A 19,065-nucleotide genomic window follows, 5' to 3' on the forward strand; every position below is an offset into this window, starting at 1 on the left:
GAGCAGTTTGTACTTGGTCGAACCATGAAAGGGGTATGTTATTTGTGGGAAGTGGGGGACTGTGTCGTCCTCCCCTCACCATGCTTCTTGCTGAATGGTTCAGTCTGGACTGGTATGTACCATTATATTTTGGAGCAGTTTGTACTTGGTCGAACCATGAAAGGGGTAGGTTATTTGTGGGAAGTGGGGGACTGTGTCATCCTCCCCTCACCATGCTTCTTGCTGAATGGTTCAGTCTGGAGTGGTATGTACCATTATATTTTGGAGCAGTTTGTACTTGGTCGAACCATGAAAGGGGTATGTTATTTGTGGGAAGTGGGGGACTGTGTTGTCCTCCCCTCACCATGCTTCTTGCTGAATGGTTCAGTCTGGACTGGTATGTACCATTACAAGCAATCGGCTAAAGTCAAGAATACTTACATTGTACAGAGGAGAAAAATAATGTAAATTTCCAACTTGGTGAAAAACTATTTCCAAGTTGGACTAATATCAATAAGTTTTAAATGTGATATTTCACATTTTTGTCAATAAAACTACTACTTGCCCTTGACATTGTAAGCTGCTTCAATATTGGAACTACAGACGCATTGTTAGGTTTACATTTGTGTGACAAGGAAACTTGAAGGAAGAATGATAGACAAACAAATTGGATAATAATTTATTTGCAAGCTAAGTTGGCATTGGTAACTATAGGATAATGAGCAGCGGAGTCAGTCTTTGTGTTCTCTCTCCATACGTTTGCTACACTGGTTTCATATTTCTGAAATATAAACAATATTGTTTTACAGTAATTGGATTCAATTATATGAAGATAACTATGACACATTGTAATGTATAGGTGTGAGAATTTACAGGTAAAATCAGTCAATGTACACACTAACACTAATGCTAACAGGAATCTTAACAGAGAATGTAAAGTATATGAGTTTTATAGAGGAATAAAACACAACATAGTAATTATTTTCATATCAGATCTACATTGATTAAATTAAACAAAAATATTAATCCTCACTGTGACCATAGTTTTGTTTTTCGATCTGTACATATTTCTTTGATTATATGTATAACTCCAAGAAATGTCATTAGCTATAAGGAAATTATTCCTCAATATAGAACCAAGAATACATATTTTGAAGTTATTATTCAACACTTTAATAATAATATTTAAACAAATTCAGTTACTTTATAAATAATTCAAATAAATTACAAATAAATAATCACACTTATGTAGACGGTTTAATACGAAGTAAGTTAAATAAAATAATAAAGTAATAATCTAATATCCCACTCCACTTCAAAGCTTATATACCATTTTATGGAGTAAGAGAGGCCCCAGTTTCATTGCTGCCTTGATATAGTAGCACCTTTATATCATGCTATATCCTTACCTTCTTCATCCATCATAGTTTAATGAAACTTAACTATGGTTATACAGTATAAGGGGCTATGTGAATTCTGGGGTAATGCTGGAAAAGATTCTACCTGCATAGTGAAAACTTAACAAATGTACTGAATATGAAAATAACGTTAAACCTAGAGTGCCATGGAAGTATACAGTTTAACAAAAGATTTATTGGAATTACCTTCTAAAAATTCGTAATATCACAGATTTCTCTCTTCTAAACCTGAAACATGACATACTTGTTTTAAAATTATGTTATCTAACTACATCGTAAGTATAAGCATGTAAATTTCATAGCATACTTTATTCTGAGAGATTCGTTGATTTTAAAAGTAAGTATTGTTGTTGTTGTTTGGTTCTTGATATACAAGTCCATCACAGCAACATGAACAAAAATCATACAATGAAGCCTTTTAATAAATAGAAAGCAGAAAATGAACAACACAGTAACCATCTGCTCCTTATGTCTCACTACAGATAATGAAAGTTGGGTGAACGTACTAAGTGATCAAGTATTGAGTTCTTCGGACCCCAGACAAACAGAGTTATGCTCTCGATAAAGCTTTAGCAAACAATAATTGTATCCACTACTATTACTTACTTTACAGAGATATTATAACATGAGCAGATTCTGCAGCAGCCTCCACGGCGACGAGGTGCAGACAGCCTTGCTGCGAGGACAAGGGTAGTGGCTGAGACATTCAGCTAGGCGTCTGTCACACTCGCACAGTCTCTGCCCACAGGATACACCTAAAGCTGGAATAATAACAAACTGTAAGTTTACGTTTCTATTGATAATTTTACTTAGAATATAATAATAATCTCCAGAAGTAAATATAATTTGTTATAAAATTTTGATAAAATTTATTTAACATATGATTTTTAAACAAGGCCGTAGCCAGTTAAAATTTAGGGGGGATTAGTTAGCAATGAAATCCCAGCTTAACGTCAACATTATTGTTGTAGATTTTAGGAGCGAATTTGAACCTGTAACAAACACAACTTACTGGCTGCGTGCTTGATTTGAAAAACCATTTTTCAATGACTCATCTGAGGAACAGATAATAATGTTTCATATAATCGTGTTTGGAATGGGCCTGTATAAACAAACAGCATTTATTTAGGCTTCACTTGAGGTTATCCTGAGATGTTATTTCTTTGATAAAACTTGTAAATTAAAAAAAGCTTGGAAATGTGGATTTTATGGATTAATTTAATAATGTTAATAATGAAGTTAATAATGAAACATAAATAGCAATGTTTGGTCAGGGATAAAGCTAATACAGAAAAGAACTTTGAGTTGCATGAGATTGCAGTTAAAGCAATCACTGGAAGGTGAAACCACCTTAGTAAACATGGACCATAACTTTAAAGAAGTGGAGCAAAACACACAACAGTTTTTGCAAGAAATGACAGCAGTCTAAGAAACAACAATCCTGGGATATATAACGTTCTTAAGCTGTCTACTCCGATGAGAAAAACACATTTTAAATTGCTTGTAGCAGAGCTAGATAGTTTTCAAAAGAAATACAATCAGAAACCATGTGATTATAAACATTGAGAAGTGACTACACTCTGAAAACTAATAACAAGCTTAGCCACAGCTGATTTGTGCCATGGCTGCATACAGACATTGGCTAGAGTTTGAAACATTATAGGGTTTAAATGGGTTAAAAGAAATCGAAGCCAATGTGTCAGACCAGAGAGGGATTTGATGACACTAGTGTCGAAGAATTAGTTATTACTTTGGCACCTGGTGACTCTGAAAGCTGTGATTTTGATACTGATGTTAATCTTGACGGTACTCCTCTGGAGTAATCAGTTATGATAAAATCTTGAATTTCGTTTTAAATATATATTTGTTTAAAAAGTGTTATGAATTACATGATACATGTCAAGGTGTACAAATATATATATATATATATATATATATATATATATATTTTAATACTGGTATATACTCATACAGATATCTTCACTTTAGAGAGAAATATTTTCTAATTAATGTACGTTGCACCCGATGTTAGATCAATGATCCAGACTATAACACTTACTGCGGTGGAAATAGAATTGTTGTCAAAAAAGTATAAAATTTTAAAATTAGTTGACATTTTATATAAACCTACTTTACTTTTGCAGAGAATCATGGTACAAGACGGCCTCACGATGCAATAAACAAATGTAATAATGAAAATTACCCTGGTACTTACTTTATTGTTATAAACTTTAAACAGACTGCCTATCTATTGTTTGGTTTTTCATAAACTTTGCCTTTGTTTAGTATAGTTTATCGTATTTTTTATGTACAAATATATAAACAAATTTCGGAAATCGTGATTCTTGTAAAATAGTTAGTTTATCTAGTGGGGAAGCTAGTAGGTGAGTCATTGAGGAAACAGCTACGAGCGGCTGAGAGTGTCGGGAATGGTCCTGGATAGTCCCAGGTAGCCTAGGGTCCAGGAGACAGGTTACATCATATTGACTATAAGGTGGTTTGCAATAATTTATTTTGTTACAAAGAGAGTTACTTGGGGAAACGCAAATAACTGCAGTAGAAATATTATTTTGTAAATGTGGGTGAGAGTGCGGAGAGGAGGCAGGGCTCATTTCCCCCCTCATTCTCTACTGAAGATAAAGCCTCAGTCCAGCCTGTAGATCTCGCTCAGCCCAGGCTGAGATAACATTATTATTGACGCTATCTTGGAAAACTCAAAGCAATGTCAATAAAAGTGTGTTCAGGGTCGTACTCAGCTTTGGCACCCCCGGAAAAGATATTCGGCCGGGCCCCGTCATGTACTACCACCCGCCCTGTACAAATATGGCGGGGCTGGACCGGGCCCCGGTAAAATTGCCCGGAAAACCCGGTCTGAGTACGGGCCTGATTATAACAAGGATATCTTAGTCACATACATGTACCTATTATTTACCATTAACTATAAAAAAGCTTTTGTTTCTTTATAAAAAGAGGTTTAGATTCCTTTATCCTTCACAGAAACGAGTTTGTTATTCCTGATTTTCGGAATTACCTCTCTAGAATTTCGGTCTGGTGATAAGTGCTGTCTGGAGATGTATTTTTGTTCAGTGCAAGCCCCATATGACATATGATTCGATGAGATAGCCGTATGGGAACTAGAAATACTTTGTAAAGTTGTTTCTTTATATTTCTATTTCACTAGTTAAAGTAGCACAGAAAAAATTTCTGGAATTGATAAAAAGACATTTGATCAAAAGGAGGTGATTGCCAATTTGGATTTGAAGATGTAAACACAATCTGTACGTGAGAGTATTGTGTTATGTGAGTGAGTTAAAGTGCAGTTATCGGATTTTGAGCGTATTTTTTTTATTTAATACAAATTAAGATATATACTTGTAAATAACAACTTTATTTCATAAGAGGAAAGAAAAACACTACGAGGTATTGTAAGCGTTTAAAGTATTCTTTTTGACAGGTTTATAATCTGACTCATGGAAAAAAGGCTGAAGAAAAGATATGCATTTTTTACAGCAGGCCTATGTATGATATTATTGCGTAGGGGAAAAACATACTATTAAATAATATATATTTCATGGAGTGCAAGTATTTTTATAAATAAATAATCCCCTTTCTTCATAAACCTTTCATACACACACTGAAAAAACTCCTACCTTGATTTCTAGCCGTTTTTTCTCGGACCTGATTTCAAGATAACCCAAATTAATGCTTGAAATGCCTATAATTCCTCAAAGTGAGTAAAATATTTTCTTATGGAAGTTGTTTTAACAGGATTTAATTATGAAATGAAACTTTAACCCAACAAAAAACTGATTAGGAAGCACTCTCGTGAATAGAAATACAAATGAATTAATAACTGTTTTGTGAAAGGTTTATTGAGGGACAGAACAGCTCAATAGTGAAAAAGAACGCCAGTTAAGGAAGTTTTGATTTATTCCGTCCTACACCTAAATTACTTTTCAATTGCTAATGTAGTAAAGAGTTAAAAGCTGCTCCTTAAGTAGTAATACCAAATAACAATAATTGTACATTGGAGAAATACGTTAATTTGATCTGCATCTCGTTCAAAAAGACCCACAGCTGTTTGAAAACGTAAATAAATTCCTTAATTTCACATGCCAATTTGTTTTGAAAGACGCATAGTCAATAAGTACATTAAGGATTATTTATTTATTAATTCATCTTTAAACTAAATGTTACGAATATGTTTTGCCTCATGTACATTAAGGATTATTTATTGATTAATTCATCTTTAAACTAAATGTTACGAATATGTTTTGCCTCATGTACATTAAGGATTATTTATTGATTAATTCATCTTTAAACTAAATGTTACGAATATGTTTTGCCTCATGTACATTAAGGATTATTTATTGATTAATTCATCTTTAAACTAAATGTTACGAATATGTTTTGCCTCATGTACATTAAGGATTATTTATTTATTAATTCATCTTTAAACTAAATGTTACGAATATGTTTTGCCTCATGTACATTAAGGATTATTTATTGATTAATTCATCTTTAAACTAAATGTTACGAATATGTTTTGCCTCATGTACATTAAGGATTATTTATTTATTAATTCATCTTTAAACTAAATGTTACGAATATGTTTTGCCTCATGTACATTAAGGATTATTTATTGATTAATTCATCTTTAAACTAAATGTTACGAATATGTTTTGCCTCATGTACATTAAGGATTATTTATTTATTAATTCATCTTTAAACTAAATGTTACGAATATGTTTTGCCTCATGTACATTAAGGATTATTTATTGATTAATTCATCTTTAAACTAAATGTTACGAATATGTTTTGCCTCATGTACATTAAGGATTATTTATTTATTAATTCATCTTTAAACTAAATGTTACGAATATGTTTTGCCTCATGTACATTAAGGATTATTTATTGATTAATTCATCTTTAAACTAAATGTTACGAATATGTTTTGCCTCATGTACATTAAGGATTATTTATTTATTAATTCATCTTTAAACTAAATGTTACGAATATGTTTTGCCTCATGTACATTAAGGATTATTTATTGATTAATTCATCTTTAAACTAAATGTTACGAATATGTTTTGCCTCATGTACATTAAGGATTATTTATTTATTAATTCATCTTTAAACTAAATGTTACGAATATGTTTTGCCTCATGTACATTAAGGATTATTTATTGATTAATTCATCTTTAAACTAAATGTTACGAATATGTTTTGCCTCATGTACATTAAGGATTATTTATTGATTAATTCATCTTTAAACTAAATGTTACGAATATGTTTTGCCTCATGTACATTAAGGATTATTTATTGATTAATTCATCTTTAAACTAAATGTTACGAATATGTTTTGCCTCATGTACATTAAGGATTATTTATTGATTAATTCATCTTTAAACTAAATGTTACGAATATGTTTTGCCTCATGTACATTAAGGATTATTTATTTATTAATTCATCTTTAAACTAAATGTTACGAATATGTTTTGCCTCATGTACATTAAGGATTATTTATTTATTAATTCATCTTTAAACTAAATGTTACGAATATGTTTTGCCTCATGTACATTAAGGATTATTTATTGATTAATTCATCTTTAAACTAAATGTTACGAATATGTTTTGCCTCATGTACATTAAGGATTATTTATTGATTAATTCATCTTTAAACTAAATGTTACGAATATGTTTTGCCTCATGTACATTAAGGATTATTTATTTATTAATTCATCTTTAAACTAAATGTTACGAATATGTTTTGCCTCATGTACATTAAGGATTATTTATTTATTAATTCATCTTTAAACTAAATGTTACGAATATGTTTTGCCTCATGTACATTAAGGATTATTTATTGATTAATTCATCTTTAAACTAAATGTTACGAATATGTTTTGCCTCATGTACATTAAGGATTATTTATTGATTAATTCATCTTTAAACTAAATGTTACGAATATGTTTTGCCTCATGTACATTAAGGATTATTTATTTATTAATTCATCTTTAAACTAAATGTTACGAATATGTTTTGCCTCATGTACATTAAGGATTATTTATTTATTAATTCATCTTTAAACTAAATGTTACGAATATGTTTTGCCTCATGTACATTAAGGATTATTTATTGATTAATTCAACTTTAAACTAAATGTTACGAATATGTTTTGCCTCATGTACATTAAGGATTATTTATTGATTAATTCATCTTTAAACTAAATGTTACGAATATGTTTTGCCTCATGTACATTAAGGATTATTTATTGATTAATTCATCTTTAAACTAAATGTTACGAATATGTTTTGCCTCATGTACATTAAGGATTATTTATTGATTAATTCATCTTTAAACTAAATGTTACGAATATGTTTTGCCTCATGTACATTAAGGATTATTTATTGATTAATTCATCTTTAAACTAAATGTTACGAATATGTTTTTGCCTCATGTACATTAAGGATTATTTATTGATTAATTCATCTTTAAACTAAATGTTACGAATATGTTTTGCCTCATGTACATTAAGGATTATTTATTTATTAATTCATCTTTAAACTAAATGTTACGAATATGTTTTGCCTCATGTACATTAAGGATTATTTATTGATTAATTCATCTTTAAACTAAATGTTACGAATATGTTTTGCCTCATGTACATTAAGGATTATTTATTGATTAATTCATCTTTAAACTAAATGTTACGAATATGTTTTGCCTCATGTACATTAAGGATTATTTATTGATTAATTCATCTTTAAACTAAATGTTACGAATATGTTTTGCCTCATGTACATTAAGGATTATTTATTGATTAATTCATCTTTAAACTAAATGTTACGAATATGTTTTGCCTCATGTACATTAAGGATTATTTATTTATTAATTCATCTTTAAACTAAATGTTACGAATATGTTTTGCCTCATGTACATTAAGGATTATTTATTTATTAATTCATCTTTAAACTAAATGTTACGAATATGTTTTGCCTCATGTACATTAAGGATTATTTATTGATTAATTCATCTTTAAACTAAATGTTACGAATATGTTTTGCCTCTAGTGACGTGTACGGACAAATGTATGAAAAAAAACATTAATATATACTTTTTGCATTAAACTCAATTCAAATTTAATGTTTTCAGAGCTGTAAACAGTTCGGCGTTACAAAATATCAATACGTTATTCACACATGAATTAACGTGTTATGTTAAAAAACTGCTATTACAGTTACTTAGGTGATGTTCAATTCACCGCGTACAACTACTAAGATACTGATGTTTTACAGGTCGTATGATAACATAACTATTTTATATTGCACCGCAGCTGTTTCATATTTATGGTGGTATGTAATATTGTAAATTATACTTATCTCGTCTATTTTCAGTTGCAAGTAACACATTTGAATAATAAATTAAGCTGTACTGTATGACAAAAATACTATTTCAACTAACTGGCATATTTATAAAAAATGAAATTGTGACGAGGAATTTGTATCGGTGAACGTCCAGTAGGCAATTAGAAACGTGCTTGATAACCCGAATTTTCGTCGGACAAGAGACCGCAACATGTTTAAATCTACTCTGAAATGTAATATAGAGTGAATAGTTTAAACTAATTTATTTATTTTTATTTTAAAAAATGGAGGGGCCGATTCCCTTTGAAGCATTATTCTATCCGTCCTCATGGGCCACTGGCCTGTGCGAGGATCTTATCAAACATAACAAGGGGGAGAGTCGATACAGTACGAGGTTGATGGTACTGATAAAAAGTGCAATGGTCACAGACAGGATTTGAACCTGCGCTATCTTTAACTCAGACCCAAAGTCCAACGACTTACACCGCTCGGCCATCGGCACTCCCTAAACTAATTATATTCATTGTATATTTGAGATGTGTGTTTAGCACAAGGTAACCAGAGAGTGGTTCTTGTTTTCGTTGCCCTTTTCAGTTACAACATTTAGAACACTTGAAACCTTTTTGTTTCATCCACTACTTCTGTCGGCCAATGCCGGTAGGTCCAAGTTCTGCGAGGTCTTCATTGACAACATTCAGTATTACACAAAGGAAATGGGCAAACTTTGTACATTTTTATAAATGAGTTTATAATATATGATAGCTTCACAGGCATTACTGATTAGAACCTCTCAAATTTTATTATGTTATGTGATAGGCACTATCTCGAGGATAGATATCGTACGTCGCCATCAGAGCGGGGCAGCGCGGAATGTATTGTCGGCATGCACTGTGATGGCCGGAGATATGAGTGGTCAGAACCTCTCGAATTTTATTCTGTTACGTGATAGGCACTCTCGACGATAGATTTCGTACGTCGCCATCAGAGCGGGGTAGCGTCAATGTATTGTCGACATGCGCTGTGATGACCGAAGACATTAGTGGTTAGAACCTCTCAAATTCTATTCTGTTATGTGATAGGCACTATCTCGAGGATATATATCGCACGTCGCCATCAGAGCTGGGCAGCGCGGAATGTATTATCGGTATACGCTGTGATGGCTGGAGCTATTAGTATCAGATCATTTGAAAACTAAACATGTTTTCTTATCTTGTTCAAACCATCATAAACACTGTTTTTCTTGGTCTTCATTACTATTTCAGTACTTAAAGTATAGTAGACAAAACTTTGAAATTTCGCGCAGCTAACGAAATTTGACCAGGGAAAACATATTTATCCGGAATGTTGGTACTAGTCACTAACCACACAGGGGCCTGTGCATGTAGCAGGTCCAGTGATAAGGCACGAAGTACTCGGAAAACATGGGACAGTCAGCTTTGGTGTAGCACCAGTCATGCATCTTGCAGCACCTGATCACAGAAAACATAAATTAGATGTCAACATTTTTATAAACAAATAAAAACCTTACACATATAGAGACCTACATGGCCATAAAAGAAATCCATACAAAAACTAAGTAACATACTTAATTCAAAATCTGGAAAGGAATTGTGTGTGACATACATATGTGCTTTGATGTATTAGTGTGGATTATCTATGACGGTACTCCATGTAAAATGTTTGGAAGCATTAGCTCCTGATGATGTTATTCAACTTTAATAACCCATTTTCATAGAGAGAACTTATGTTTTAAAATAAATACTACAGGGTGACTGCCGGGAACCGGACGTATTTTAAATGAATAGTACAACCTTATTTTATATAGTAAAATTATTTAATTGTGGAATATATATTGGTGAAAACATACCATTTCAAAAAAATATGTTTTATGGAACCTTTTATCCTAGTTTGGGTTTATTTCTTAAAGATGATATCATGCATGTGATGGCCGTTAACCTGGATACAGGTTTCCAACCTCAGGAGAAAATCATTACGCACTCTCATCAACATGTCTTGTCCAATCAAATTCACCTCTTCGGTGATTGCATCTTTTAGCTGCAATAATGTTCGTGGTTTGTGAACATAGACACGAGCTTTCAAATACCCCCATAAGAAATAGTCACAGGGCGACAAATCTGGTGACCTCGGCGGCCACGGCACGTCACCAAAACGTGAAATCAACTTGCCAGGGAACATCTTCTTCACAACTCGCATCGATGCAGCGGCAGTATGCGCTGTAGCCCCATCTTGTTGGAAGTAAACATTTTTCACGTTTATTCCTCGCCTCCGAAGTTGTAGCTTGATATATGTTTCCAACATGTGAACATAGCGTGCAGAATTCACTGTCACTGTGACTCCATTTCCTCAAAAAAATACGGACCAATTATCCCAAAGTGGCCTACAGCACACCAAACCGTTACTTTTGGAGAGTGGAGTGGTTTTTCATGAAAGTTACATGGATTTTCAGGAGCCCAATATCGTAAGTTTTGTTTGTTCACTGAACCGTTTAAGTGGAAGTGAGCTTCGTCGCCTATTAACATCATTACATCAGGATTATCAGTAAACAACACCTGCATACGTACTGCGAAATCTTCTCTTTGTCCATAGTCCCTCTCTTTCAGTTGCTGTACCACCTGTATTTTATAGGGATGAAATTTCAAATCTGATTTTAAAATTATTCTGACAGAATCGCGCTTCATGCGTAGCTCTTGTGCGTGTCTTCGTGCAGAGCGACCCAGGCTCCTCATCAAAGCAGTTCTCACTCTAGCGATGTTGTCTGGTGTTCTCACTGGTCTTGCTGGACCGGGTGGCTTTTTCTTTGATACTGTTCCTGTTGTTCTAAACTTGTGCACCCATCTTAGCAATGTATTCCGGCTTGGAACCGTGTCATTTCGCGCAATATTAAAGTGGCGTCGGAAGATACGCTGTGTTTTGATAACGGATTCGCCATGTTTAATAAATGTGCATAAATAATAAAAACACGATGCTGAACTGACCACTGATCCATCGTGACTAAAATGGTAAAGCTCACTCAAAACAATGACATAACCTCAATCTCCCTAGAACGTGTAACAACAATGTAACAGCTGTTGCAAATTCGTCCGGTTCCCGGCAGTCACCCTATATAAAGACGCAACGATTAGCACTGAGCTGAGTTAAATAACTTAAAAGTGACAACATACATCTCGATCAAGATAAAAAGGAGTGTGTGTATTCTTGTAGCAGAATATGAGTCGAGTCGTGTTACAGGTATTGACAGCGTCTTCTTGTCGGAACATTAGTCTTGTCGAACAGCAATAAAATGTCTCAGTAGCCTGTACTTGCGAGTAAATCTCTTAACTTTAATATCCGCTCTTATGTTTTTGTGAGAACATAAGTTCTGCTAGCTTCATGAGTTCTCGATTAGTGAAATCATGAATTTGTTTATGTTATTTTTTTATGTTTCTTTTTGAACTTAAATGTTTTCCGATATTTACTGATACCCCTTTTTTATGTTATAAGTGAAAGCATTACCATAGTGAATGAAATCAAATCCCACCTTCTGGGGAAGATGAAAATGTTCATTTTGCGTACAATGAAGGGAAAAGTTGGATCTTGTAAAAAGTCTGTTTAAAAAATATAATTCGTTATAAAAGCAAAATTTCAAAAAATCTTACAACAAATTTGATTAAATGTTTTCATTAACAGGCCATGTAACGTCCAAGATAGTTCTACGTACCATACAAAATACAGTGACACGAACGCTAGTTTAAATATGGATTTACCATAACATGCAAGTAAGCCAATTACATAAATAACTTAAAAGAGATTCTTAAACTACTTTGTAAATTTTAAGTTGTAGTATAAAATTATTAATGAATTTCCTCAGAAATGTAACTAAAAAAATAGGTACTCAAAAGTCATCAACATTTCAAATAGTTTTATTGGTCAAGGAATGATCACTCAATTCCAAATTTTTATTAAATCTTCTTAATTTATAAGATACTATAATTATTCATAATAATCGTCATAGTAATAGTTACAATTATTTAGTTTATAGACTGCAATGTATAAAATATCTACTTCCAAATCGTTGGTGAAACTAATACATTAAAAATGCTTGAGGCTGGGAAGACCATGTTACCTGTGGAGCGATGTATTCATAATGTTCCCATACGGCTTGTTGCTAAATCAGGTATAATCCCAAAAGAGATTTAAGACTGGTGAAACAAGAAGTTGCTGCAAAACTTGCGTATTAATAATTGTGTGTGTGTGTGTGTTTTTGGGGGGAAGGCATAAACGTAATTAGTGGATTGTAGTATGAGTCGTAAAAACATTCGTGTACATGTTCGTGTGTGTTTGTTGTTTTGTCACGTTACATAAGAAGAGAGGAATGTCAGCGACCCCTAAGAGGGTTAACTTCTGGCTGGGATTACTGTTACCTACCAGTAGATCTACACTTGGTACAGCAAAAAATGTGTGACTTGTATGTAATGTGTATAATGGTAACTGTAGCAAAGCAGGTGGATATGGCATTAGCACATGGCTATTACTAGTTTTGCCTTGCCAATTTCAGCAGATCAACGGAAATAAGTAAATTTCATGCCCGAAAAGTAAGAAGACCAACGTTATACTATGAGTGTTCTTCTGTTAGATCTCCTTACTGAATTTCGAGGTCCACGTTTTACCCTAAACTGTTATGTTTTCACATAAGGTAGCTGTGGTAGGAAGGGTTGAGTCAATTGAATTTTGAGATTAGCTCCAGTTCATCTTCCTTTTATTGCACCGTCTGGTATCTGACACTGTCTCAGACTTGACTCCTGGAATCTGGAGTCATGTTCGTCTGAATAGATCCAACGAAAGTCGACGACGAAGAAGCTCAAAACGAAACACTTACATCGTTTCGACATCAGAGACACCTATAAATAGGCGAAGTGGTTGTCTCATCAAGTATACAAGTGAGTGCACTACGATGTGATATACACGATCTCTAAGCACGGTGGAGCAACCGAGTTTTCTACACATAACGTAGCTATGGTAGGAAGGGTTGAAATACAGTGTCAGATACCAGTCGCTGCAATAAAAGGAAGGTGAACTGGAGCTAAACTCAAAATTGAATTGAATCACCTATTTATAGGTGTCTCTGATACCGAAACCATGTAAATGTTTCGTTTTGAGCTTCTTCGTTGTAGACTTTCTTATGATCTCTTCAGACGAACATGACTACATATTCCAGGAGTTAAGTCTGAGACGGTGTCTTGTTGGAACCAGAGAAGAGGAGCAGTCATAATTAGTATAAACGTTAATTCCTATTTATTAATTTCTTCCTATGTTAGGGAAATCTAATGTAGTGGAGGAATTATGTCGAGAATATTTTTGTAGCGCAAATGACAATATGAACTAATTACAAGAAATTGTTATTTTCACATTCTAATAAGAAGGTGAGGGTGGTACCTGTCAATAGGGTCCACGGCATATCCTGATCCGAGGAAGCCGCAGTAGCATCCGTAGCCTTTGTAGTCTAGAGGGTTGCAGCCTGTCGCACACACCACCATGTTGTACAGGTTAACCACACTGCGTTTTGGCCTGTAAGACATCCTCTTACATAATTAAAGTTAAAGTACTACCGAGGTTCTTTATTAATCCAATTTTATAAATAGAGTATACGTGTGTAGTCGTTGCAGGGTACTTCGTAGAAAAATGATATGTACACTTTTAGTTAGCGGAATCGAAGTACAATTAGGACAGGTGATGAAGGGTAGTTTTCTATTTGAAGTAATTGGGTAGGTGATGGAATTCTACAGTTCTGACAACACCAAGTCCTCCTCAATTAATTGTCTAATGACAAATAAATTGTCTTTGTAGGGAAATGCAATTAAGAAAAATCGGACAGAGTAGAACGTAGCGACGGAAATTATCGTAAGCTCAGGCATTAACAATGATTAGTGAAAAATAAGACCCATTAATTTTAATAAATTGTGAATAACTTGTTATTTTGTATCCATAGATTAAAATTAACCATTCTCCTCATTGTAAGGTAATTAAACGGTTGATAAAAGCCAACGTCGGGGAGAAGTGTTGGTTGCATAGAGTTACAAAGTTAGTAGAAGGTTAATTCCGTCCATTTATAAAATTAATGTAACTTATGTTGATGTTTGTTTGAGGTTTATTCAGTAGCCAAAACACTGGAGGGTCTGATATTGATTGCTTCCAACCATCAGTTTATGCTGGGTAAAACAACTTTGAGGGACACCCACCTATGCTTGAAATAAACTATTTTGAAAGAAACATAAGTATAACTTTTATTAATGCCATAAATGTACAATACTAATCTAATAACTAAATAAATGTACATTACTTCTCATAAATTTAGTATATACAGACAACTAAGAAAATGAGGTCGGTATAATAAATAAGTACAAAATAAAATGTACTTTTTCAAACATAGTTACAAAATTCATAGACATTCAAAGCATTAAGTACTGGTTTAATGGCGGATTATAATGAAACTCTGCCATGAGTGACCTATCCTTTCCTGAATACTTTGCTCTTTGTTTTCATTTATTCATTCTCACGGTTTATCTGTAGTATAGGTGCAATTTAAACAAGAGCTTCTTTACAAAACTGTGATAGTAAAGGTGTGTACTGACTTCCGGTTAGATCTCGGTTTGTCGACCTCTGGTACCCGCTCGAAGGAAGGACCCCACGGGTTGCTGCTGTAGCCCAAGAACACCCGGAATGTCGAGTTATCATCGCCGCTGTCTTCTGGAACACAAGGAACACAGATAATGGTCTTGTATATTTCCAAAATATATTAAGCTGCTGCTGTTTAAAGCTTAGTATAAATATATTATATAACAAACCCTTTAATGTCGGTATAAAAGTATCACAGCTGAGGTAAATGTTGAGTAAATGGATCTCGTGATTTATAAACGTCTAATGGAGATGGGCAGAGATAACACGCCAAGCGCCGGCTAGAGCCAGTCTAATGTTTGTGAGGCTTATTCTTTGTTAAATTTAATTTAATCTGACTTACGAAAAAAATATATATCCGTTTCAGTTTTAAACTCTATAAAATCGTTTTAATAGTTTAAACTTATATAAGAAGTGGGTTTTTAAGCAAAATCGACCTATCATGCAAGATATTAATCTACTGATACAAAATTAAATACACATATCAGCAAATGGCTATCCCCTACAATATTAGCGTGTGGATATAATTGAACTCTACAGGTCACTAAGTTCAGTGGTCTGATAGGAATTGACATGCCAGTATAGCAATCATGTTTTCATTATAGCAGTATTTCCACGTCTAAAGAGTAAGCACTTGATACAGATTCGGTCGGTTGTCCGTTGTCTTTCAGAACCACAAGAATTGTATAGGAGCTCAAAATTTAAACGTTTCATATTTTTACTGACCCTGAGAGAACATATATGAAATGCCTTTACCTGGTAAGAGTGAAACCCCGAAATTCATCCAATTTATTTCCAATAACCTTAGATTTACATATATCTATAGTAAAATATGATTTTAGTATACGAACAAACATTATAGCGAGTACAGTTTTAGTTATATAACGAGACGGGCATAATTCTGGAGTTTTTAAAGATATAACCATAAATATTTCTGTTTTGATGGATCACATTAAGATGCAAAATTAAAAATTAATAAATTGTGTAAACATAATACGTAATTATTATTTAATTACCTTGTTACACAGACTACACTAAAGGGGATTTTCAGATCAAGCAAGTGAGTTCAAAAAATGTTGCAACTGTCACTGTCATTATGTATATTCTAACAAACATTCAATTATTTTTATTTAATACCTTTCCTTTAAATAATGTGTCATTCATTAGGCATTTGTGCTGTCTGACGCTCAGTAATATACAATACGAGTATTACAATACTCCTTTAATCAAATGTTCAGTTTTTTTTCAATCAAAAGAAAACGGCCTTGTTTTAAATATTTATTTCAAAGCAAACAAAAAATCCTTTGTTTTACTAGTGTTATGCTCTTGGTTGTCGTTTGTGTTTTTATTGGGCCGGTAAAGAAAGAAATATTCACACAACATTTATAAACCGTTTTTAAATTCTGTAAAGTATTACTACAAGAGTAAGTGTCTTATGCAAAGCGGAATTCTAATTAACATTTTTATCTTTATTTTTATCTTTCGTTATGACGTTATATTTATATTTGTAGACCTACTTATTAAAATGAAATAGAGTTAATATATTAAAACAGTTTACTGCGATATATATATCTTACGATATTCGTGTTACAGCTTATTCCAGACCAAAACTTACAAATATGCCGAATTTTTGACAAATACTGGATTGTTCTAATGTGAACTGTAAATAAGTCTTAGTGAGTGTTTAAAACCTTCAGTTTCAAAAAGTTTCAATTAATTATGGTATTTTTTACTTTACGCCATATGATACTTAAAATTTAGGTATTGCGAGGAATGGGAACAATTAAATTTCTTTTAGTAGATACTCTACATAATCATAATATATAATAATAAAAGCAATTTAAGTTTTACTTGATTTTTCTTCAATTAGTACTAATTTCTTTTGAGCTAATTTGTCAAACAGAAAGAAAGTTAAGCTTAGGATCTGAGGTACTTGACTTTGATGGACCATTTAAATTGTCAACGGAATCGATTGCAAACATTTTGTTGAACGACAATCGCAATAATTCGGCGATTGTTGCGCGCGTGATTGCACTAATTTACCAATCAGAAAGGCTCATTATTGCTGTTCTTATAGTGTAACGACTGTTATTGGGTATTCGTTTAGTTTTGTGACATTTCGACTGGAGATGCCTTTCATCTGGAGCCATCGATGTAACTTCGTATTGTCATTAAATTTAAGTAGAATATTTTGAATCGACATAGAACGCTACTAGGAAAATTCAAGGTTTAAAAAACAAGTTTTTCAATATGAGTCATATCGTTAAAACTACGTTAAAAGTTCTGAAATATGTTGACAAAGTGTGAGTTAGTAATTTTGCAATTGTGTTGGTGAAGACTGTACGAATTTGTTATGAAATTTCTCTCGTTTAATCATATTAATTTTATAATTTGTGGCAATACACTGGGAGACCATATCATTATTACAATGATGCCGGATTGTAGTGGGAATATTGGCGATGAATGAATGGCAATGAAAAAATTTGTATGTCTGTGCTAGAGAATTGTTACCACAATTCTAAATCTAAATGATTTAGCACAACTCGTATTGTCGCTGTGGTAAACACTTATTGATTACATTATGTAAATTATTAAATTATGTGACAACCTTGATGTCTTGGGCATAACGATTCGGCTTGCTAACGTCATAAGTCAAGGAGTCTAATATTGAAATTACCAAGCAAGGGACGTACACGATCGATCGACTCAATGTAACGTCACTCATATCTTGAATATGATTAAAACAAGTGGCACCGCAAGAGGGGTCTGGTTTGCACTAAGGTTGCATCTTACATATAACTTTCCTGAGTTCGTATTGTATTGTTTGCACTGTATTACTGTACACAGCAAAACAAAAACAGTACTGCCTCGCAGCTCTACTGAACAATACTAATGTTCATACCATGTACTTACTCAACAACAAGGTTCATAAAAACCAGGATCTAACCATTATAAAATGGAAATACCGAAAATGATCTATGAACAATGGTTTAAAATTAATTAATCATTAATAATGAATGAGTTTGATGTGGCCTTTCCAATCGTTCATACATGTATATCTTTGGACCACCATAAAGCAGCCTTGAAATTAACTTAAAGAAATCAAATTAATAGTTAATCATTAAGCTTAAGCATGATTTAGTTTCTTTGTTTTCTGTTTTCTAAACGTAGTTTTCTTTGATATACTGTAAGAAAACTTGGGATCGATTAAATTATTGCAATCCGCTATGTGCCCTTTACATATAATAGGTTAAATGCTAAATTTGGTCACAGTTTTATTTCCAAAACAAGAAATTGTGTTTCATTACATTTAAAAACATCTATTGATAAAACTTTGTTTTAATACTTGGACATTTTAAAGCAAAAGTATTAAAATTCAAATTCTTCGTTTTTAGGTTAAAATCCATAAGGTAAAACACTGATCGGTGCTACATTTTGCATTGTATGTAATCACGTGATAACATCAATTTTACCAAGTTTGACTTTCCAGTACTCTTTAGTTTCAATTACAACAAATTATATTTTTGGAGACGTTACACTTCGTTATTATTTAATCTAACCGCAATTCCAATTAAAACTACCGCGGTTCCATAAGAGACAATTTTAAGTATTACAAATAAAAAAGAATA

General features: G+C 32.8%; 1 protein-coding gene across 2 annotated transcripts in view; it reads right to left on the reverse strand.

The window, feature by feature from the left end:
• Positions 1-644: 644 nt before the first annotated feature.
• The window catches only part of LOC124368506, a 75,127-nt gene continuing 56,706 nt past the window's right edge, over positions 645-19,065 (reverse strand). Inside the window, exons 3-8 of one of the 2 annotated variants that reach the window (XM_046825753.1) lie at positions 15,394-15,505; positions 14,198-14,329; positions 10,127-10,233; positions 2,004-2,158; positions 1,584-1,625; positions 645-760 (exon numbers count right to left, since the gene is read on the reverse strand). In XM_046825753.1, the coding sequence (XP_046681709.1) occupies positions 2,016-2,158; positions 10,127-10,233; positions 14,198-14,329; positions 15,394-15,505 (494 nt within the window). In that variant the 3' untranslated portion in view covers positions 645-760; positions 1,584-1,625; positions 2,004-2,015. Of the gene's footprint in view, positions 761-1,583; positions 1,626-2,003; positions 2,159-10,126; positions 10,234-14,197; positions 14,330-15,393; positions 15,509-19,065 lie in introns of both variants that reach the window. The other variant, XM_046825752.1, reaches the window with a different exon arrangement.

The sequence above is a fragment of the Homalodisca vitripennis genome, chromosome X (assembly GCF_021130785.1).
Source record: "Homalodisca vitripennis isolate AUS2020 chromosome X, UT_GWSS_2.1, whole genome shotgun sequence".
Lineage (NCBI taxonomy): Eukaryota > Metazoa > Arthropoda > Insecta > Hemiptera > Cicadellidae > Homalodisca > Homalodisca vitripennis.